The sequence below is a fragment of the Galleria mellonella genome, unplaced genomic scaffold (genome assembly GCF_026898425.1).
Source record: "Galleria mellonella isolate WM207_F2 unplaced genomic scaffold, CSIRO_AGI_GalMel_v1 utg146, whole genome shotgun sequence".
Classification (NCBI taxonomy): Eukaryota; Metazoa; Arthropoda; class Insecta; order Lepidoptera; family Pyralidae; genus Galleria; species Galleria mellonella.
In genome coordinates this window covers 3,561,717-3,586,362 of record NW_026441999.1, presented here as the reverse complement: position 1 = coordinate 3,586,362, position 24,646 = coordinate 3,561,717, and the positions used below count along the sequence as shown (strand labels likewise).

Sequence of the window (24,646 nt, the reverse complement as noted above, 5' to 3'; positions counted from 1 at the left end):
ACATTTAGTTCCAAACACCAAAGCCAACTCTAAATTAGTAAATTGATAAATTACTTGATATCAAATACTACCTTTCTTTGCAACCATAAATCTTTAGAAAAACACAGGTTTCTATGTAAGCAAGTGTCTTACTCTGAATAAATGAATACATTTATTTTGACCTCATCTATCTTAATCATTTTTAGATTAATGGAAAATCAACTCATTACGACCAATACCCAAAGGTGTATGTATATATATAGGCGACTAGGCGACGGTTACCACTTTCCATTAGGTGGGCCGTTAGCTTGTTTGCCGTTCTAAGTTGCATAAAAAAATAACTAATAACTCTATTTGAAAGTTTCAGAAAAAGATTTTAAATCCTTCCGCGGCACAATTTATTCCACGAGGTGTACTAAAATAAATAAAACAAATTTATGTACACTAGGTTAAGTATTGAGGAAAACACGGCAATGTCTTTTTCACGGGAAAAACTCGCTTTTCGTTTCATTTTATAGCGGAAACGTGATTTGGGACTCGGCTCTGGCTAAAACATCGACACGTACAGACATCTCGTTCCGGTTAGTATATTATATATATGTAATCAGATGCTACGGAATTTGTAGCTGAGGTTTGTTTATTGACTGTCTGTCTGTTGCAGATCTTGTGAAAGCCAACAAGTAAAGACTTTGCAAAGAAAATTAACATTGACTTAAATTAAAATCACTATTATATAAATCTAATAAAATAACTAGATGTTTTATAAACATTCTTACCAATCCTTACATAAATATGTGAAATTGTGTGTATTTATATGTGTATGTTTATGTATTTTGTATGTAAGTTATGAGTATATATATTACAGGTTTTTGTATTACTTGTTATTGTTATTGTACCTTTATGTGTATATTTCAATCTGTATTTATGTTACTGTATTTCGTTTTAATTATTCACTTGTCATTGTATATTTTTATTTATGGTGCAATAAACAGTTTAATAAATAAATCAATGTGTTTGTTTGTTACCTTATAGCACGGTAATGGCTTAACCAGTCGTTATGAAATTTGGTATACACATACTATATGAGACGGAGAAGAATATAAGCTACTTTTTATCCCTGTCAGTCGGACAAAATTTGTTGTTTTATAAGTTTTGCATCATTTTAATGCGTAAAAACTCATTTTATTTATTAAATAATTATATATAGATACGTCAAGATACATTATGTATATGTATGTATTATATACAAGATATGTTATATAGGACGCTGATAAAAAAATGAGTCAGCTAATTTGACAATTAGCTGACAAAAAGATTACCCATTTTTGAGACTGGATGCTCTATCTATTTAATCTAAGAATAGATGATATTGCCAGACAATTTGTGATATACTAATCTAATTCCTACGTTCTTAAAGAATCCTTTTAATATCAAGGACGCATCTTAGTAGATGTATTGGCATTTCTACACTTATATAAAAAGGAAATATTTTCTTCATGTATCTACATTTATATACTGTAGGTACGAGTATATGTATATGAAGTGCCTCATGGAGATAGGGTAAAGTGGACCTCTCGCGTACAATTCAATGTCAAGGCTCGACAAGGGTAAACAATATACTGTAGTGTCTTAGCATGTAGGTATATACCCAAGTTCCGTTAAGTTTGATAAATATGAATTTATAAAAATACTATATTTCGTTGTTATTTTATTGTTAACTAACAGTTATTGTAAAATATTAATCAAAAATCCTACTATTTTGTACATATGAATTTACAAAAAAGTAGAAAAATTAACGACATAGACCTTCTTCTACATGACACCTGTACTGCTCAGTTTACTTCCACTTATCAGGCTATTTCTCTGCTCAATTCTTTGATTGCTCAGCAGCCAGATATTGATATATTTAATGACAAAATAGATGTATTTTTAAAATGTTGTTCAAAATTTTTAAGTTTGTAAAATAAACCCATGGCTCACTACACGTTTTGGGATACTGTACGTGTGGTGAGTAATTTATAAATAAATAAATATCAAGATAAAGTATATACCAGTTTTTAAATTAGGTCTTCAGAAACACAATAATTTAAACCGCATCTAATTTAGAACTTTATTTTTGTGTGATGCCGAAACAAAGATACAGACAGACAAAAGAAAACTTGACTATTAATAAAAACTTGAAAATTTTTCTTTAATATCTTGTATAGATATCGTCTTGTTACAATTTCATTATATTCGTAAGATTTTTTTTTACAGTAAATCATTTTAAGGAGAGAAAACAGATAATACCATACTTCTAGCTAATCTAGGAAATGTCATGGAAAAAAGCGACGACCTCTCCGCGATTTGCCCTGGAAGCCATCGTGATTAATTCTTGTTGAATTCGTCACTATGTCCAACTGACTTACTTTCATCATCACCTATTATCTCTGGGGAGGAAAGTGATTGTTAGTAATAAGGAGGTTAGTTCCCGTATACCTTATTAGCTCGACCTCCACGCGGTTCCCATTGGAAACTATCGTGATTAATTTATCATTGTATTCGTCTCGATGGGTTAACTGACCTGTCTTTTTATCCTCACCTATCACCTCTCACTGGTACCCCGCCAGTGTATACGAATAGCGCAGGCGGAATTAGTATTCCATTTTCACCCAGTAGAAAAAGACCTATCGGTAAACCACTATATATATAAAGATTATAGTCGTGAATATAATAATTAAACCAAAATTCCATTTAAATAATTAACACCAACCTGTTAATTTAGATTAAACGCTTTTCCGGGGTTTATAATTACTAAACGCTGTACAACGGTGTAGTATGTGAATTATTCAGAGGATTTCGCCAGAAAACTAGGTCATGGTTACGCTTACGCTAAAGCGCTAACTTTAATATATTACTGTACTGCAACGTTGTCATAAACTTGAAACTTCATTGAGGGCCTCGAGCGCAATGAGTATATAATATAATAAGTATCTAAGATTCTCCTAACAAGTTCCCAAGATAAAGATTAATGACATATCAAGTAGATGCGCCGCAAATAAGAAAGCAACTACAATCTAGTTGTTTTATATTTACTTATTTATTTTATTCATTAGTACATATATGTGTACATATACAGATAAGTTCGCCTTTCCTAACATTGTTATTAACTTATTGTTGTTACTGTATGTTTTAGTGCAAGAAAGAATATTATATATATATATATATATATATATATATATATATATATATATATATATATATATATATATATATATATATGTATGTATGTATGTATACTTACACATATATAAGATATACTATATTGTACACGAAGATGAGAATAATAGATACTACTTACTGCTCGGATAAAGCGAAAAGTGATCATAAACGTTGTTTTTTTAAAGACAATTTAGTCGGGAGTCTCTTGATGGTTTTTTGTTCCCCTTTTTTTACAGGAGGGCCGTCAGCTTGTTTGCCCTTCTAAGTTATATAGTTATAAAAAATATATAAAAATCTGTATATACGCTAGAATCTTAAACTGTTTTTTTTTAAAAACAGCTATCTAAATAATCTTAATGCTAGATACAAATTTAAAATTTCTGTTCCAAAGTATCATTTAAAAAATGTTAATATGTCTTTTATGGGAATGGGTATTAAATGTTATAATAAGATACCGAAGGATATTTTGGATCTTCCTTTTAATAAGTTTAAAACTGTTATTAAAAGACACTTAATGAACAAAGCCTATTACAATCTAAACGATTACTTGAATGACAAATGTGCGTCGTGATAGTCGATCATGATAGTGGTCGTTAAAACCATGTAATTTTAGACAGTACATTTAAATAAATTCACATAATGTTAACAGAGATTTAAAAGAGTCATTTTCGAGTTTCTTGTGGTCTCTTCTTAACAAATTCAACAGAACAACCTTCCAAACTCTGCAATAGATTAAAAAAAAATGACGATTTAAAAGTGCTTGTAAACAAGTCTATTTAAATAAAGATGATTTGAATTTGAATTAAAGAAACAATCTTTACGAAAATTATCAGAGGGAATTTCCAGTCTCAAAATGAAATTAAAAAGATAACACAAAAGATGGCTAGATGGCATGAAAAGGACTACAGGTCCATTGTGGCACGAGTTGTCAAAAGACAGCGAAAAATGTATAAAGCTGGAACTCCTTTGTGTTAACGTTGACACTGAGCTTGATGTGCTAGAATATTAATAATTACTTTATGTTTTTGAAAATAATCTTATTTAGGGGCATTATAAAGTTATGTACTCTTCACTAATATTACAAATGTTAAAGTGGGTTTGTTTAGCGCCTTAACAATTTAACAAATCACTATGAAATTTGGTATACACGTACTTTTTTTTTACACAACTTAAAATGGCAAAGTGGTAACCGTCGCTATAGACATAGGTAGTACCATGGACATTAGAGAATATACTGTTTGGCCCATGATATCCCCCTTGCGTTGCCATTCCTAAGGACTCAGGTGTTATTCGTTTGTACCCAGTAAATTCACGCCATATCCCACCCTTCAAACAGAAACACAGCTATGCAAACATATATATATATATATATATATATATATATATATATATATATATATATATATATATATATATATATATATATATATAGGATCGAGAAGGACATAGACTACTTTTATCTCGGTCACGCGGACAAAGCCATTGGTAAAAGTTAGTCGCAATTATCTATCAATAATCAAAAATAGTTCAATAATTTTCATTCTTTCCGAATTATTATTTAAAAATGTCTAGCGAACTAAAAGGTTAATCGTGTAATCATATTATTATTAAGCTATCATTGAAGTTTTAATTCTGTTGACAAAAATGTATTTGAAAAATTCCGAAGCAAAATTATTATATCCGTATAGTTCTACGACTTAGTTCTATCACATTACAGGCAGTAGAACAAAACAGACTTTTTGTCCGTTTACTTCTACTATTTGCAGTATGATTTTAATGGAAATAAACGAAAGAAAAATTCCATTTTTTGTTTGTTTTTATATTTTACTTAATACATGATTTATGTTTAATTCTATTTTGCAATTATGTAATTGAATTTTGATCCCACTACTTGAATAGAACTATTTCGTCAAAAGAGTTTAAGACGTTAAGATAAAATTGTTTAGGCTTTTATTGCATTGTTTAGGTGTAAAGTTTTTAGTGGTAGATTTATATACAGTATTTTAATATAATAATTAATGGTTTAACTTACGTGTAATTAGGTCGAAAAAGCTTGACTAGTTTTAGAATCAATTCGTGATACTTAGTCATGAGCGACTGTGATGCGAGCACAGGCCTGACACAGTCGCATCCGAAACTTTTTCGATCTAATTACACGTAAGATAAACCGCTAGTTATTGTATTAAAATATATATGATTACGAAACTTTTAATATTAAAATATATACAGATATTCAATGATTAACGTTTCAGTTCGCCAGCAGAGTATTTCTTAAATAATCAATCGGGAACAATGAAAAATTGTTTTGATAAATTGACAGATATACGCGACGTTGCCACACTCCGGTAAGCTTAAGTTACCAACGCTCCTAAAATCTTGTCCAGTGTTATATACAACAGTCCATGAATATAATATAAATATTTTATATATCCTCCTTGAATATTAACATTAGAGAGTTTGATTTGGTTTCGCTGAATTTTAGGTAGCTTGTAAATAATATTTACATCACAAATTACTTTTTTACAAAAATTATTTGGAGAGGGAGGAAAGGGATTGTTAGCAATGGAGTTTAACAGCCCCATTGCTAGCAATATGCCTTATTAGGTCGACCTCCACGTGGTTCCCCCTCAAACCATCGTGAACAATTCTTGTTGAATTTGTCACGATGGGCTGACTATCCAACTTCATCCTCACCTATCATCCTTCACTGGTGCGCCGCCGGTGTATACCGATAGCGCGGGTGGGGCTACTATTCCATTATCATCCATTAAAAAAAATATTGGAGAGAACTAGGATTATTATACGGTACGGTTAGATACAATAGTTTTTAGTGATACCTGATCATAGATAAAATATTTGATAACTGAATTAAAACCGGGAAAATAGTTTTTAGTAATATTAAATCATAGATAAAGGATTTGATAATGGAATCAAAACATTTGGCATTCCATTATTTCTATCTATCCTAATGGGGGAAAGACGTGACAAAATATATGCATTTTTATATTTAAAAAAAATTGAACTATAAACATTAAAATAATTACCAAATCCATAGTAATAATCCAACCATTATCAACTCACTAACAAACAGTATTTAAATTTTATTTCTTTGCAAGTAAAAGCGTTCCCCTGGTTTTGGTGGTTAGAATAAATTTGTATCAACTCTTTACAACGTGTAAACGCGTGGACGCTCCATTGTTATGAATAATTTTCTCATTTCTATTACCCGTTGACTTTTACTGTTGAAAATGCTGAAAAGTACAATGAACTCTAGCTATATTGTAATATTTTGTTGTTTTATATTGTATTTATATATATATAAATATATATATATATATATATATATATATATATATATATACATACACACACACCACACACACACACATGTATGTGTGTGTATGGTATATTATCAGGTTAACCTTCACGCGGTTGCCTCTGGAAACCATTGTGATTAAATCTTAATGAATTCGTCACAATGGGCCAACTGATCTGGTTTTATCCTCAACTATCATCTCTCACTGATGCCCCGCCAGCGTATACCGATAGCGCAGACGAGATTAGGCCATTTTCATCCATAAAAAACCTAATCTCATCATTATTGCTAACTCGCCAGATGGAGTTACCATTCCATAGACATCCCATTAAAAAATTGCATGCATACTTTATTTGGAATGAAGAAGGGCATTGATCGATTTCGTACCTCGATTAATCACTCGTATTGTAAGCAGACAAAGTCACAGCTGAAAACTAGTTGTACGTATCTGAGGTATGACGGGTCGGTAGCAGATACGGAACCGGAGTTTCCGCAAAAGTTAAACATGAAAGGAATAAGGGTGAAATGGTTCCTACCTAAATTCCGTGGAGCAATGTTTTATTTGGGCGTGACCTTCATGGATATTAAGTCACGCAAGTTGTACAATCTGATTTGTTAATTAATATATGTATATGTTTGAATCGAAGCATTTGGCGTTCCATTGTTTCTGCCTACCCTAATGGGCAGGCGTGACAGATATGTATGTATGTATGTACGTATGTATGTATGTATATGTATATAATTATTGTTGCCTGTCAGTAATTCCAGTAGATTGTTTTCCTTTAAATAAGTAATAAACAAATGACACTAGACATATAATATTACACAGCGCTTTTTTACTCATAATTGAAACTGTTTTGTTTATTTATTTTATGTTATTTGTAAAAAAAGGCGGACTTAATGCTAGTAGTATTCCCTACCAACTTTTGCGATGAACAGTCACAAAACCATTAATTCCCTTCCTTTCCCGTGGGTCTCATATGCAGCGTTCCTCTTAAAATATTATCAAAGCCTAACTGCGGTTGCCAATCCGGTTACCAAGTGTGGCAACTACTGGCAAACCCGCCTTCACACCTTATGGAGGAGGTCCATGTTCAGCAGTGAACAGCCAATATGGAATATAGGGGGGAAAGGGATTGTTAGTAATGGAGACTAAAATTCCATTGCTAGCAATATACCCAACCAGGTCGACCTCCTCTTGGTTCCCCTCTGGAAACTATCATGGTTAATTCCTGATGAATTCATCATGATGGGCTGACTGGCCTGTTTTCATTCTCATCGATCACCCCTCACTGGTGCTCCGCCAGCGTATCCCGTTAGCGCAGGCGGGGTTACCATTCCATTTTTATCCACCAAAAAAAAATATGGAATATAAGGTATCAACAAACTAATAACACATTTCTGTAACCTAAAAATTTAGAGAGCTAGATATATTTTCACTAAATTCAGATGTTATTATTCATACCTGTAGCACGACGGGACGGGTCCAGATACTGGGAATTCCTGCAAAACTTTAATATGAAAGGAATACGGGTGAAAGGGCACCTACCTAAATTCCGTGGAACAAAGTTTTATTAGAGTGTGACCTTCAAAAGTATTGTATCACGCAACTCATACAATTTAGTTTGGTATGTCTAATTGCTACTGGCAGTCTTTAGTTTTTATTTCTATTAAAAAGCAAAGAATGGCAGAAAAACATCGTGATCTTGTGGTATATTATCCTGCCTTATAAACTCGGAAGGGTAGTGTTTGTGAGCAATGGGGATTGTAGTCCCATTGCTAATAATATACCTGGTCAGGTCCACCTCCACAGTTTTCCCGCTGGAAACCGTTGTTTAAATGTTAATGTGGATGATATTAATTATGGTTTTTTTTTATACAACTTAGAATGGCAAACAAGCTGACGGCCCACCTGATGGAAAGTGGTAACCGTCGCCTGTAGACATGAGCAGTACCATAGACATAACAGAGTATACTATTTCTCCCATGATACCCCCCATGCATTGCCATTCCTGAGAACTCAGGTGTTATTCCTCTGTACTCAGTAAATTCACGCCATATCCCACCATTCAAACCAAAACACAGCAATACAAACACAACTGCTTCACGGTTGAAAAACGTTAATTTTAATGTGGTAAATATATGTAAGATATTGTTGTTGTAACGGTTACCGTTTCCCATTAAATAAGCCATCAACTTATTTCCCACTGCAAATTTTAATTAATAACCGATGTACTGATCTACTCTCTGTATTGTTACAGTTATGCATTTCAAGAGGCGCAAATACAATTTGATAGACTGACGGTGTAACAATTCAAAATGGCTGAAGCTGAGGGAGGAGCGAGCGAGCAGGATGATGTTTCATTCTTACGAACGGTAAGTGCTTTTTTAATATAAACCATAAAATTTGTTAATACAGTATTATATATAATACTTAGTTTGGTCATTTGGAGAGGATGGATGAAAGAAGAATTACGAAAGATATTTATTTATGGAGCAAGAATGAATGGAGATGTCGGTAGGGGCCGCCCTAGATGGATGTATGTTGACCAAATAGGCGACGTGCTGAAGAAGGGCGAAATTAAAAGTACCCGTAACCGGCGAGCGTGTATGAAAAGATTGATAAATGTGGAGGAAGCGAAAGAGGTTTGTTTGAATCGAAGCATTTGGCGTTCCATTGTTTCTGCCTACCCTAATGGGAGACAGGCGTGACAGATATGTATGTACTATAAATAACAATAATACAAAATAAATAATTGACCATTTGCTAATTGAACCAGTAATCAGCTATTTTTAATATATCTTAACTTTTCATAAATTAATATACAAATTAAACACAGGGACCCTGAAAATGGTAAACATTGTACTACTTTTAAACAATCATAAAAAAGCAAAACTGTTTCGAACTCAAATCGTATCGAGTTTTTATTTGTAGAAATAACTAACTACAACATAATTTAATTTTAGGTTAAACTGATTACATTTTCACGGTATACTCGTATCTTTTTTACTATACCACAACTTTAATTTTACTAAAACTCTTTCAAAACTTGTCTGGATTAAATAATGAAATTAACATTTGAAAGAAATAACGAATTCTCACGAGAAAAAGTAACAAAGCGAGCTATTTTTCCACCTACTTCAAAAAGAAGGAGTTTCTTGATTCGATTATATTTATCTATGTTTGTTGTTTTTACGTTTATTGTTGTTTTATCAGTCGTTAACTACTCTCTGCTGCTAAACATAGCCTCCATAAGGGGGATTTTGCGTGTACTTGCCACGTTTAGCAAGCGGGTTGGCAACCGCAGTTTGGCTTTTGGCGATGTATTAATAGAGACGCTGCTGCCCATCCCTCCACCATAAGCTCCTTTAGTCCCCTACCAATGTCCTTAGTTTTTGTCGATTACCTTATAACTCCGGCAGTTCCAAACCGATTTGAAATTTTTTTTTTATTTGAAAGGGTATACTTACAGATTGGTTCCATGGAAATTTTATCAAAAAAGTTTTAGTAGTTTAATTATTTCTATCTGTTCTCCTTTAACCAAAGGTTGTCTGTAAGAGATTGCTCTAGCGATAAGACCGCCTTTTGTACCTTTATGTGTATATTTCAATCTGTATTTATGTTACTGTATTTCACTTGAATTATTCACTTGTCATTGTATATTTTTATTTATGGTGCAATAAAGAGTTAAATAAATAAATAAATATTAGATCAAAATAACCGGTTTTGCTACAAGTGATGTCGGTAATTTTTATTAATTATTGAGCTTAATAATAATTAGAACGTACTTCTATCATTCGTATTTTAAATTGTTAAATCTCATTATTAACGGTCCCATCTCTCCGCTGATTCCTTCAAAACTTTATCCACCTTCGTACCGACAGGCCGGTGACTCATTTCCGATTCCCGTGCCGGCACTTGGCAGACGGATAGTCTGCAGACCGGCCGTGTTATTTATATATTCCAACCATAAGCTATTCATATGTGAACACATCTATCTATACTTATTATAAATCTGTAGAGAGGTCAATTCTGTACATGAAATATATTTCCAAAATAACTATCAGGGGGTGATAAGTGATCGATACTGATACCAAAAATACAATCAGTAAAATTTTTGTCTGTCTGTCTGTATGTTCGTTATAGAAACAAAAACTACTCGATGGATTTTAACAAAACTTGGTACAATTATTCTTCATACTCCTGGGCAGGTTATAGTAAACTTTTTATCACGCTATGATCAATAGGAGCAGAGCAGTCAAGGGAAATGTTGGGAAAACGGGAGAAGTTACTCCATTTTTAAGCTTCCGTCGCGTGTGCAGCCATAATGGCCGCTTTTTAAAATGTAAAAATGTCCCGTGCGACGCCGGGACAGGCCGCTAGTCAAGTAATAAAAGTTTTGATATTCCGCCAACAGAACTTTCTCTACGAGCAATGAATATTTTACGTTATCTTAATTGAAACTGGCTATAACAATTATGAAAAAATAAGTGGTGTGAAGTACAGGCCATATATATTATTTATAGCTATATATTATTATTTACCAAATTCGAAATTGACACGCATATCTATTGTTTCCTTTTGGCTTGCCTTTACGGCCCTAGTCTTCTAAGTTCCTTTGACTATTATACATATATTTCCAATTTCCAGTCCTGGTTTCCTTTGTCGCCCACTAGTGGATAAGAATATCGAATAGCCCGACATAGAATGGGCCATCCCTTCCTTTTCAATAGGTGTCGTGAGAGACGACTAATAGAATTTAATGGTCGAGGGATGAGCAGCAGTGTCCTTCTTAAAACATTGCCAAAACCTAACTGCAGTTGCCAACTCGCTTACTAGCGTAACGACTACTGGCAAAACCCCTCTTCATGGGGGAGGCCTATGTTCAGCAATGGACAGTTCATGACTGATATGTTGACGATGATTTGATGAATTAGATTTTTTTTATGGGTGAAAATGGTATGGTAACCCCGCCTGCGCTAACGGGATACGCTGGCGGGACACCAGTGAAGGGTGATAGATGAGAATGAAAACAGGCCAGTTAGCCCATCATGATGAATTCATCAAGAATTAACCATGGTCGTTTCCAGGGGGATCCGCGAGGAGGTCGACCTGGTTGGGTATATTGCTAGCAATGAGATTCTCAGTCTCAATTACTAACAATCCCTTTCCCCCCTGATGAATTAGATTTGATCGATATGTTTTAATACAATGACAGCTATATTACTGTTGAAGACATACAATTTAAGAGCATATCTTTTGTCCAACTTTGCTAAACAGGATATTAATATCAGTACTTATTATTTGAGAACGAAATGTAAAGTGCCACACACAAGCCCAAGTGGTTTAATTGATACTAAAAATTCTTGGTTTTTTTTTGTATGTATTTGCATGATGATTAAATAAATAAATACATGAAATAGGATTAATCTTTATTCGCCTAAAGCACGGGGTAGCTGACTTGGCTAGACCCAAGATCTAGTGTTTACGAACGAAACCTTGTGCCAATTACATACTTCTTGAAATCTCAAATGAATCAACATAGTTCAGTACAGAATTATATAGTATTTTTTATTTTATTAAGAGTGAAAATATAAAACTGAAAATTATTCTTAGTAACTACTTATTTATATTTTTTTTATACAACTTAGAATGGCAAACAAGCTGACGGCCCACCTGATGGAAAGTGGTAACCGTCGCCTATAGACATGAGCAGTACCATGGACATAACAGAGTATACTGTTTCGCACACGATACCCCTCATGCGTTGCCATTCCTGAGGACTCAGATGTTATTCATACAGGGTACACCTGTAAATTCACGCCATATCCCACTTTCCGAACCGAAACACAGCCATACAAACACAACTGCTTCACGGTTGAAACACGAATGGGACAGAGGTACCCAAGCAAACGACTTTTGTACAAAGTCTCCCTCTGGAACTGAAAATTATTCTTAGTAACTACTTATTTATGTTAGTGTGAGCATTGCGTCCGAGCATCTTCCGCTAGATTTGCAAATAATTTTTTGCCTTGCCACGATCGACTGGACTAATAGTCGCGATCGACCGGTTGGCCACCCCTAGTCTAGATAGTGAATCAACATTGTGTAAAATCAGCAGTAATTTGTAATTTAACATTTGCATAAACGATTCATTAAACTCACTATTAGAACCATTATAACCCTATTAAATGAAATAGTCAGTTTTCTATAAAACTGCTGTAATGAAAAGCTTTTACCACCTGAATGCCGCCGGTAATTGGACGCTGGGCTCACTTGTTGGTGGTTAGGGTTGCTGCCAAATCTTTTTTTTTTATGGAACATGAAATAGTAAACAAGTTGACGTCCCAAAAATATTGACGGCACAAAATAAAATTCTAAACAATTATCCGGTGATACGGACGTCCACAAAATAATAGAGTTCAATTAAATATGTATAAATTATTGCCACTTTAAATTTATTATCATTTATTAAAAATGATAATTTTTAAAAGCAATAATTTTCTTTTCCAAATACCAGTAATATACTACACAGCGCCATCTAGTGTCAAACTAAGCAGAGCTTAATAGAACAATAGGGTTTTTTTTTAATGGGTGAAAATGGAATGGTAACCACGCTCGCGCTATCGGTATACACCGACGAGGCACCAGTGAAAGATGATAGGTGAGAATGAATGCAGGTCAGTTGGCCTACCATGATTCATTCGACACGAATTAAACATGATGGTTTCCAGGGAGAACCGCCGGCCGTCGGCCTGGTTGTGTATATTGCTAGCGATGGGATTCTTAGTCCCCATTATTAACAATGCCTTTCCCCGAACAATAGGGTTTATACGAGTATACATTTATTATTAGGATTACTATGACAAACGCACGAAAGGAAAAAAATATATTACTTCTTTCATGTATTTTGCTTTTCTTGTATATGTATTCTTTTATCTCTTTTTTTTTCTTGTGTATCTATGTTTGTTATTATTTGTGTGCGGTAAATAATGCAAAAAAATTATGTATCTACTTATCTAGCAAATATTGAAGTGTATGTAAATTTTTAGAAAATCCCTACAAATCAACGATATATACATAACTTGTCGTTATTGACAGCCCTATGTTATAAAAAAGGACATTAAAGATTGAATAGAGGAGGTGGCGTGAGAATGGAAAGCGAAAGGCTTTATGCATTAAGGGCCTGCCCACACCAAATACAATTCCGGATGTACTTTCTGCCCCTCAAAATAGAACAGAGGAACGTTTAATAGAATAGTCAAAACGAAACAAATCAATTCAAAAGTATTCATTCATACATCATCAACATCATGTCAGCCGCTACCTGTCCATTGCTATGTTCAGCCTCCCTAGTAAAGGGGCGTTTGCCAGTAGTTGCCATGTTTGGCGGGCGGGTTGGCTACCACAGTTAGGCTTTGTTGATGTTTTAAAAAGGACGCTACTGCCTAATCCTCGACCATTTAGTTGTCATGTATAATTGTATAATATAATAAAGAAAACTCTTTATAATTATATAACAGAAGTTTAACATCCTTCTTTTATATATATATATATGTGTGTGTGTTCAATATAATTTCTCTCCACAAGCATACCATTTACTCGTATCTATAATCTAACCATTTATTATTAGACGGGCTGTCTAATGATAAATGATTATTGTAGTCTATGAATGCTTGCACCTAGAACTATCCTATAAGTATCCTATCTTTTAAGTACATAATAGAAATTAAATAAAATTACATGATTTAATGTCTTCCAAAAAAGAATTAACTCCAATAGCGACATTATTTACACACAAACTTTCTTATTTTTCATTTTTTTTCATAGGATTTATATTTAAATAGGGTATAGGATAGAGATAAAATTTATATCTAGAGGATAGTCCAAGGGATAGCTGCACACGAAAATAAAAAATACTCGAATTGAGAATCTATATCTTTTTGAAGTCATTATGTAATACTTTAAGATTGTGTTTTACAAAAAAATCCAACTTCAATTGTGGTACAACTAGTTATTTTGTTTTTAAATCTAAACTACTGGACCGATTTTGATAAAATTTCAAAAGGAACTAATCTGTAAGGGACTAATCTCCTTTGAGATAAAAATAAATCCGAATCCATTTATAGCTGACCGAGTTAAGAGGTAACAAACATAATTGTGTTTCCATGGCTGTGTTTCGGTTTGGAGGGTGGGATATGGCAGTGAATTTACAGATTACGGATACAGAGGAATAACACCTGGGTCCTCAGGAATGGCAACGCATGGGGGGTATCATGGGCGAAATAAAATACTCTGTTATGTCAATGGTATTGCTCATGTCTATAGGCGACGGTTACCATTTTCCATCAGGTGGACTGTATGCTTGTTTGCCATTCTAAGTTAAACAAAAAAAAAATTAAGAACCTCATAATGAAATCTTTTTGAAAACGGTTGACAAAAATACCTATCGCCGTACCTGCTCAAGGTACCGTGACAAGCTGTTTTCAAACATCTGCTTGCTAATAGCTTCCTAATATTAGATTCCCACATAATATTTTACGTCACGCCTAAATTCGGATCGAGTAAATAACAAACTATATCTAAAGCACGTATACACTTTTTTAATAGATAAAAATGATGTGGTGACCACACCTGAGCTATAGATTTATGTTTCTTTATTAAATGGATAATAATGGAATGGTAACTCAGGCAGAGTTTATCATCATCATCATCATCATCATCATCATACCAGAGGTAGACTTTGTACAAAAGTCATTTGCTTGGGCATCTCTGTTCCATTCGTGTTTTTACTGTGAAGCAGTAGTGTTTGCATGGCTGTTTCGCTTTGAAGAATGGGATATGGTAGTAAATTTACAAGGTACAGAGGAATAACACCTGATTCCTTAGGAGTCACAACGTATGGGGAGTATCATGGGTGAAACAGTATACTCTGTTATGTCCATGATACTGCTCATGTCTATAGGCGACGATTACCACTTACCATCAGGTGGGCCGTCAGCTTGTTTGCCATTCTAAATTGCATAAACAAAATCAGCCTTTAACAGTCCACTGCTAAACATAAGCCTCTCCTTTAGCGGTTTTACCAATAGTTGCCATGCTTGGTAGACGGATTGCCAACCGCAGTAATATTTCTAGGGAAAACCGCGTGCAGGTCGACCTCAATAGAATAGGTTATATTACTAGCAATGACGGTGTTAGATCCCATTACTAACAATTCGTTTCCCCTCGATGAGGAATATTAATGATATCAATATGACACCATAGTCAATGATATCAGGTCAGTTAAGCCATCATGACGAATTAAACAGAAATTAACCACGACGGTTTTCAAATAGGGAAGGAGGCACGTGGAAGTTGATTTGACTGTAAGGGGTAGAGTAAGCGTCACAATGTATTCTGTGATGTTCATGTTGCAATAGGTGTCTGTAGGCGACGGTTATCATTTTACTTAATAATATTCGTACCTTGAACCTTGTACCTTGAATACCAGGGAACTCTTCAAGGTTTGGTACTATGAATAAGCAGATTTAGCAATAGATGTCACTTTTACAGTTTACAAAGTCCAAACAAATTATACGATATACACAAACGAACACACAATATCACTCACAGTTTAAATGACACAATATTTACAACTACTACCAATTTTTTATTTCGTATCTAACGACAGTAAACAACAGTTTGCTAGGCAACACTCACAATACGTATCTATCACACCGCATGATATTCTCAGCTAAGAACAAGGAATTACATAGAAAGAATAATAAAATAAAAACTGAAAATCATATGCTTGTCTCCTTTCTTCTTATGCAAATATAATTAGTACAAAGAGGACGGAAGATAGATATATCTTCCTCTGATGATAATCAGTTGCTATTTTTCTCAATTCATAGCAGGCTGGTGTATAAAAAATGTGTATGTACAATTTTTGTTCATTTACATTATTACATTATATATTCGACACAGTTTATGTAGAAAGTATGCAAGCAAGTTGTATTTGAATTTGGTAGGGTTATACGGCCGTATAACATTTTCTATACCTATGTATTTCCTTGTTCTTAGATTCTTAAAATAACCAAAAAGTTCTGACAATTTTTCGTCACGTTAGCTGTCAGTATGTTTGTCTTTAACGTTCATTTAAAAAATATTATGCATGTATGTGCGCATTTTTACTGTCAAAATTTCAATTTCGACTTGCATTTTCATAAATACAATGAGCAACCACGCAAACACATTAATAAATTATGGCTGTTTGGTCTCGGCTGAGAAGTGACCACCCCTTCCTTTCCCGTGGATGTCGTAAAAGGTGACTAAGGGAATGCGAGGAATGGGCAGCAGCGTTCCTCTTAAAACACCATCAAAGCCTAACTGTGGTTGCCAGTCCGCCTACCAAGCGTGGCAACTACTGATAACCTGTTTATTACTGTTCATGTCTATAGGCGACGGTTACCACTTTCTATCAGGTGGGCCGTCAGCTTGATTGCCATTCTAAGTTGTATAAAAAAATACTTTGAGTTACATTATTATAATTTTCATAGGGATCCCAATTTTTTTTTTTTTTGAAAATGATTGTACTGATATTATTATCTCTGATGATATAAGTTATCAATATATATCCAAAGACGAAAGAATTTTTAAAATTGGATCAGTAGTGGTTTAGAGATAAGTTCGCCTTTGCTAACTTTGTTATTAACTTGTTGTTATTACTGTATATTTTAGTGCATTAAAGTATATATACTAATAGTTTTTAACATTATCTATTATAAATAAATATTATAATATTTTCTCTCTTACTACACTGGGTTCGCTGGAAGAGATCTCTTTTAGAGATAAGTCCAACTTGCTAAAAAATTGTTAAACTAATCGCTGTATTCTTATTTCAAGTGCAATAAAGAATATATACTCGTATATGCACATACAAATAATCAAATCTTTAGGGGGGAAAGGGATTGTTAGTAATGGAGACTGTGAATCCCATTGCTAGCAATATACACAACCAGGTCGACCTCCTCGCGGTTTCCCCTGGAAACTATGATGGTTAATTCCTGATGAATTCATCATGATGGGCTACCTAGCCTGTTTTCATTCTCATCTATCACCCTTCACTGGTGCTCCGCCAGCGTATCCCGTTAGCGCAGGCGGGGCTACCATACCATTTTCACCCATCAAAAAAAAATCAAATCTTTATAATATTCGTATAGATAATGAAGTTTCCCTCCTCATCCCTGTTTTTTTTTTTACATTTTCGCAGGAAGACATGGTGTGTCTCTCGTGCACAGCGACGGGAGAGCGTGTCTGTCTGGCTGCTGAGGGTTTTGGTAACCGGCACTGTTTCCTAGAGAACATCGCGGACAAGAATATACCACCAGATCTATCGCAATGCGTGTTCGTTATTGAACAGGTTAGTACATGAGATTTTTTATACAATACCTACTTGTATAACAATTAGTTCGTTACCCTAAGGTTGTTTTAAAAAAACTGCTTTCAGAAATAGGACCGCCTTTCTTTACTTATACAATTGTATCGTTACATTTATTAATTGTCTTGCTTATTCCCTATATTGTATAATGCAAATAAAGTATATACAATTTTTTATTCAATTTAACATCTTGTTACTAATAGGGTGAGGGTTGTTTAATGAATGATAATGAAATGGTAACCCCGCCTGCGCTAAATATGTACGCTGGCGGGTCACTAATAAAAAATGATAGGTGAGGATAAAAGCAGGCGAGTTAGCCCATCGTGACGAATTGCACAAAAAATTTCTATCATACAAACCTTGTTTTGGCAATCAAAAATTTAACATAAAGTAGGTAAAAATAGCCAAATAGGTACAGCTGTTCTGTAGTGATGCGCTTACATACATTATATAAATTATACTTCATATAAATAATCCAGAGGGAGACTTTGTACAAAAGTCGATTGCTTGGGTACCTCTGTCCCATTCGTGTTTCAAGCGTAAAGCAGTTGTGTTTGCATGGCTGTGTTTCGGTTTGAAGGGTGGGATATGGCGAGAATTTACAGGGTACAGAGGAATAACACCAGAGTCCTCAGGAATGGCAACACAACGGGGGTGTCATGGGCGAAACAGTATACCCTGTTATGTCCATGGTACTGCTCATGTCTATAGGCGACGGTTACCACTTTCCATCAGGTTGGCCGTCAGCTTATTTGCCGTTCTAAGTTGTATAAAAAAAATAAGTAGTCTACATTAATTCTTAAAGAAATTAATAAAAAAAAAATTAATTCATAAACCATGAAAAAGTTTAATAGATCGATAATATTAAAATGCTTTAATTGTTTTATCATTTTACAGGCGCTGTCAGTGAGAGCCCTCCAGGAGTTGGTGACCGCAGCGGGCTCAGAAACTGTAAGTATACGTTGACGTCTACAAAATGTAAATCAATATTTCTTATACGTTATCTGTATAATTAACAGTCAATACCTTTCCTTGAATTATTAAGTATATCTTGTTCATCAATAATCTTCAAAAACAACTAAACATACACTATAAAATTTTATAATAATTTTGGTTTTAATTAAAAAAGATTTTAAAGATCAAATCTCAAAGTTGATTTAATGAATTGTGTTTAACAAACTTTTTTTCTCATATTTGTGAATAATTACCCATAATAAGTATTGCTGTCGTGTTTCAATTTTACAGGGCAAAGAAAACTTAGTAAGTATAATCATGGTTGAACGGTAATGCATGTACATTCATTGGGATTTATCGATTTGATCATCAACATTTTGTTTTCAAAATTTTATCAAAAATACAAATCCAGGCTGATGCCTTCACTTGGCAAAAATCCAAGGTTGACCCTATAATTACATATTGTATGGCAAACACGCGTAAATTATACGAAGTTGATAACCACTGGGACTAAATATTTGGGCTAGATGACAATTTAATTGTAGTGCTCTGCCAAATATGTATGAGGTTCATTGATTCTGTGACCTGAATTTCTAAAAGGTTTGCCTTGTATGACATGGATATCAACATAATGATAATTATGTTTTATATTACAATCTATACTTATAAATACTAAACTTATACAAGATCTTTATCAGACAAGTTTTAAAAATCAGATATTTCCTAATGTAACTTGGGCCCCCAAAAACGCCACCGTGTAACGGCAGCGAGTAATTCCCCTTTCCGGTCGTCCTCCCCGCGCGCGTCGCCCTCCCGTGCGCTACCGTTAGCTTTTTTTTTGGACAATAGTGGAATGGTTACCCCGCCTGCGCTATCGGTATACGCTGGCGGGGCACCATAGGTGAGGATGAAGCAGGTCAGTTAGCCCATCGTGACGAATTTCACAATTATTAACCACGATGGTTTCCAGGGGGAACCACGTGGAGGTCGACCTGATAGGGTATATTGTTAGATCCCATTAAAAACAAGCCCTTTCCCCTGCTACCGTTTAGTTTAGCAGCGCCGACGCCGCTAGGCAGTCATCGACTGGCACTCAGATTGTCTCTATGCGACGCACTAGCTCGCGCAAATGGAATTCAAAATGTAACTCCGTTTCGATAGTAAACGTATGTTGCATAAATTATGGTGTTTCCATTCGATGCTCACACACTATACTAACGTTGTTTATATAATCAAATTTTCATACCAAATCTAGAATAAAATTAAACTATTAATTTAAGATTTTACTGTACAATAAAAAGTTACAAATAAAGAAATATCGCTGTAGGTACATGCTTATGAGCGTAACTTAAGACCTAACATCTAGTTCGAAAATAAGCAGAGCTTGTACTATATGTGTTAGACAAATAATACTTAGGAACAGCCTTTGCATTTAAACTTTGTAGGCCCCTAGGCTATATAGGTTGTACGGGGCCCCATTTTACTTATAAAATAGATTATTATATATATCAAAATTTTACTTGAGAATTACATATTAAATTTCTATTATTAAATTTTTAGTCATTTTAGCAGTACTTATATAGCAATTGAAATGGAATTGATAACATGAAAATAGAAAGAATTATTGATATTTTCAATATTGTTTATTAAATTACACATACAATGGCTAAGGGGGATCCCCAGTCATGGCAACATTATAATAATAAGATTTTAGCACACATTGATTGATATAAAATTGAATTCCCACTTTTCCATTTACGTTATTTTATTTATTTAAATTTTAACGCACAATGTATATGTACATATATGGACAACAATTTTAACTAATTTTCTAACATAATCTGCCTATTTGTGGCAAGAGTGCATATGTGGTGGGGGATTCTTTGTGGTAGAGACTTCAAGAGCATGTAGCCTGTGCTTAAATGGAGCGCAGCTTGAACATAGGCCAATATAAATATTTTTATTGTACGTAGATCAAAACTGTTGTCAGTAGATGACAAATGACTATTATGTTACTTTAAGCTCCTGATATGGCTAATATATTAAAACCCTTAATAATATCCTTGACTAGCTGACCCGATAAACGTTACACTGCTATATTAACATTTTTTCCTGGATAGGGGCACCCTAATTACGTACCGGTATAAAATATACTTTACGACTTATTTTGCAAACCTATCGAATATACATAAAAAATTTCGTAAAAATCAGTCGATCCGTTTCGGAATAGTTCTACCATAAATATCGTAACACGAGTTCTTTTTATGTAAAAGATTTACAAAAATCTATGCAAACTATACCGTATCCATTGTAAGCATTAAGCTATAAGTGCTAATCTTTTATAATTCGCATACCTAATAATAATTAAAATGACTGTGCCATACCCAATGGCCATAAAATGGTCATCTTTGGATTTTTGTCAAAATAAACAAATATCTAACGAAATAACGAAACTTACCCACCAGTACCATTGTCTTTTTCTCTTACTAAATTCGCATTGAATGGTATTCTACGAAATTTTATTGTGTACGCTTGCCTATTATTAGTTTAGCGTTTATTTGGTACAAACTAACTATAAAATATATATTTATATAAATGTATACAGGTTGAAATTAAAATTGATTGCATCTTTTTAAGGTAGTGTTCTACCTTTATCCCCATATTCATAAAAACTAATATCTTCTACAAACATATTTTAAGTATTACACTGTATTATCGGTTTCTTTCAAATTATGAATATAGCACAAGAAAAAGAGATAAATAGTTCAATAGCTAAAATAGTTTTATGAAAGATATGACGTTTTTATGAATAAAAACTTTAAATGTAAGTTAATGTACGTAGATTGGCAATGTAAAAGAAAAAAAAAAACATAACACATATGTATATGAGACTTTAAAATTGCATATTTTTTACGTAATCACGAAGTAAACATTTGTCTTTAAAAGCAATATTATAGAATCATTAAAAATATTTTGTACAAGAATCTATAGAAAAAAAATAATCTAATCTAATCCCAATAAAGCTATGAATGTACACCAATTGAAAAATTAAAACAGATATGTGATTTTTTTGCTATTTTTGCAACATTAATTCTGTATGAATTCAAAACTGTAACACGCATATATTTACAAAACCTGCACACTAGTGTAAATATTTTCTTAGTGTATATATTTACGATTGCATTGCCAGACTGTCAATACGTGAATAAGTTAAAGTTTACATTAAAAAAAAAAACATGAGCCAAAAAGCAAATTATTTTTTGGTTTCCCATATCTACAAATTTCGGCGGCAAATTAAACTGTTAAATTAGTAGTTTTAGATGCCCGTTTTTTTTAAAAAGGTCAATTCCACTGGTAAAATACCCCTTAAAATATGCGCTTATGATTTTGAATTCAACCTGTATTATCGCATAAATAATTTGTCACCAAGTAATAAGTACCTGCAATTTAAATTGTCTAAACAAATTAGTCTTCATGCCTCTTGCCTTATTTGAGTAAGGGCATTTGTTAATTTATTTAGCTAAGATTAATTTGATTTTTAAAACCAAACGCGCCTATGATTTGTTAAAAGGCTGGCAACACTAGCAGTTAAAACTAATTGTGTTGCAAGTGTTCATGACGGCAACGGCAACCACTTTTCGTCAGATGGAGACCGTCAGTTCCTTTGCTTCCCTAACAATTAAAAAATTTAAATCAAAATAAAGAATATCTTAGATAGTAGTTAACTATTAGGAAAAATCTAGCTACAGTAACCGATTACTATCAGACGGGCTGTATGCTTGTTTACTACCTTTTCATCTTTTGCCAATAAATATTAGGCATAACCCTTCGTTTAATCAATTTATTCTTATAGGTAAGTGTAAGTTTTTTTTTATGGATGATAATGGAATAGTAATTCCGCCTGCGCTACCGGTATACGCTGGTGGAGCATCAGTGATAAATTATAGGTGAGGATGAAAGCAAGTTAGTTACCTCATCGTAACAAACTCCACAAGGATCAATCACGATAGTTTCTAGGAGTAACCGCATAGAAGTCGACCTGATAGGGTATATTGCTAGCATTAGGACTTTTAGACACCATTACTAAAAATCCCTTCTGAATATGTTAAATAAAAAATAATAAAATAGTAGTAAAATAAAAAAAAATATAGTTTTATATTTTTTATGGAAATTTATTTCTATATTTGTATATACTATACAATGAATATCTGTTGTTATTTTCTTGCCCAATGTCACTGTTTTAAAATAAACATTCACAGAACTAATAAATAAAAGGCGGGAAAGATTTTTTTTTTTATTATTTTAACCTAGATTGAGAATAAGACTTGCACATTTTGAGTTATAATTTTTTTTTTCAGGGTAAAGGAACGGGTTCCGGACATAGAACATTGCTTTACGGCAATGCTATACTTTTACGACATCTCAACAGTGATATGGTGAGAATATTTTTTTTTTTATAATTAAGTACCTTTGTGTCATAGTAAAAACAATATCTAATAAATAGATATCTGTCTATACATAAGTAAATCACTTTCCTTTTTCCCACCAACAAACTACAATACGAATTGTCATGTAATCGTTCGGGATATGCCAAAAGCGTTGGACAACTGGTTGTTCTTTAAACTGTAAGTATATTACACATTAATAAAATTAATAGAGTTCAAATGTCCACAGTATCTGGCATGTCTGTCAACGTCGTCGTCGCAGGACAAACTAGCCTTCGATGTCGGTCTGCAAGAGCATTCGCAGGGTGAAGCCTGTTGGTGGACCCTGCATCCAGCTAGCAAACAGAGGTAGGTCTTTCTCCCTTCCAATATTCTTTCTTTCTCCCTCGTGCCATTTCTTCCACTGTATTGTTATTCTTGTATGGTATTATTCCCCCATACTCTGTAATTTCACTACCATATACCCTTCAAACTGTTACCGACATAGCCTGAAGGATAAACAAGCTAAAGTGGCAATGGGCTGGGTACATAGCTCGAAGAACCGACAATCGATCGATGTAGAAGAAAAGTTCTTGAGTGGCGACCACGTATGGACTAACGCAGTGCAGGTCGACTCCCCTTTACTACATGGAGGGACAACCAAAAATGCATTGCAGAGAGTCAGTGGATGCAGGTGGCTCAGAACCGTTCTTGATGACAGTCTATGAGGGAGGCCTATGTTCAGCAATGGAAGAATAATGGCTGAGATGATGATACCCTTCAAACCTAAATCCACGCAAGAACAGCTGCTTCAGGACAGAAACATGAGCGGAACAGAGACATCCAGACAATTTTTATTGTTAGCCTCTTTTGGATAAAAATGTATATTATTTAATCCTTATTAATGTCTTATACAGATCCGAGGGTGAGAAAGTTCGTGTTGGTGATGACTTGATTCTGGTGTCCGTTGCAACTGAGCGTTATCTGGTAAGAACATGTTTTTTTTTCCCTATATGATAAAACTCTTTTTACAGGGCTTTGTCTAGGAAGGGATTTAGTCAAGCAAATACCCAAAACATGAAGACGACAAGGCTGACAATATTGTCAGATGTCATATATCATTTTTCCACAAACTCTCAGGCCATAGAAAAGAGCTGTTTGACAAGATATTCTGTATAGATTACAGTGTGAGATTCTTTGAAAATCGAGTATTCAAATTTCTTTAAGATCGATAATACCAAGCTGAGCATGATGTTACAGGTGATTACTGTATATCATCAAACAGGCTTTATCATTGTTTGCGTCACGTATATGGTATAAAAAACGGCAAAATCTTTAGACTAGACCAT

General features: G+C 33.9%; 1 protein-coding gene across 50 annotated transcripts in view; it reads left to right on the top strand.

The window, feature by feature from the left end:
• Positions 1 to 24,646, top strand: part of LOC113523215 (ryanodine receptor) — a 148,080-nt gene that overhangs the window by 28,176 nt on the left and 95,258 nt on the right. For 36 of the 50 annotated variants that reach the window (XM_052891795.1, XM_031908265.2, XM_052891794.1 and 33 more), the window contains exons 2-8: positions 8,758 to 8,872; positions 17,752 to 17,901; positions 18,817 to 18,870; positions 19,165 to 19,179; positions 23,232 to 23,309; positions 23,548 to 23,666; positions 24,215 to 24,284. In XM_052891795.1, the coding sequence (XP_052747755.1) occupies positions 8,816 to 8,872; positions 17,752 to 17,901; positions 18,817 to 18,870; positions 19,165 to 19,179; positions 23,232 to 23,309; positions 23,548 to 23,666; positions 24,215 to 24,284 (543 nt within the window). In that variant the 5' untranslated portion in view covers positions 8,758 to 8,815. The remainder of the gene's footprint in view (positions 1 to 8,757; positions 8,873 to 17,751; positions 17,902 to 18,816; positions 18,871 to 19,164; positions 19,180 to 23,231; positions 23,310 to 23,547; positions 23,667 to 24,214; positions 24,285 to 24,646) is intronic. The other 14 variants (XM_031908307.2, XM_026909095.3, XM_031908290.2 and 11 more) reach the window with 1 other exon arrangement.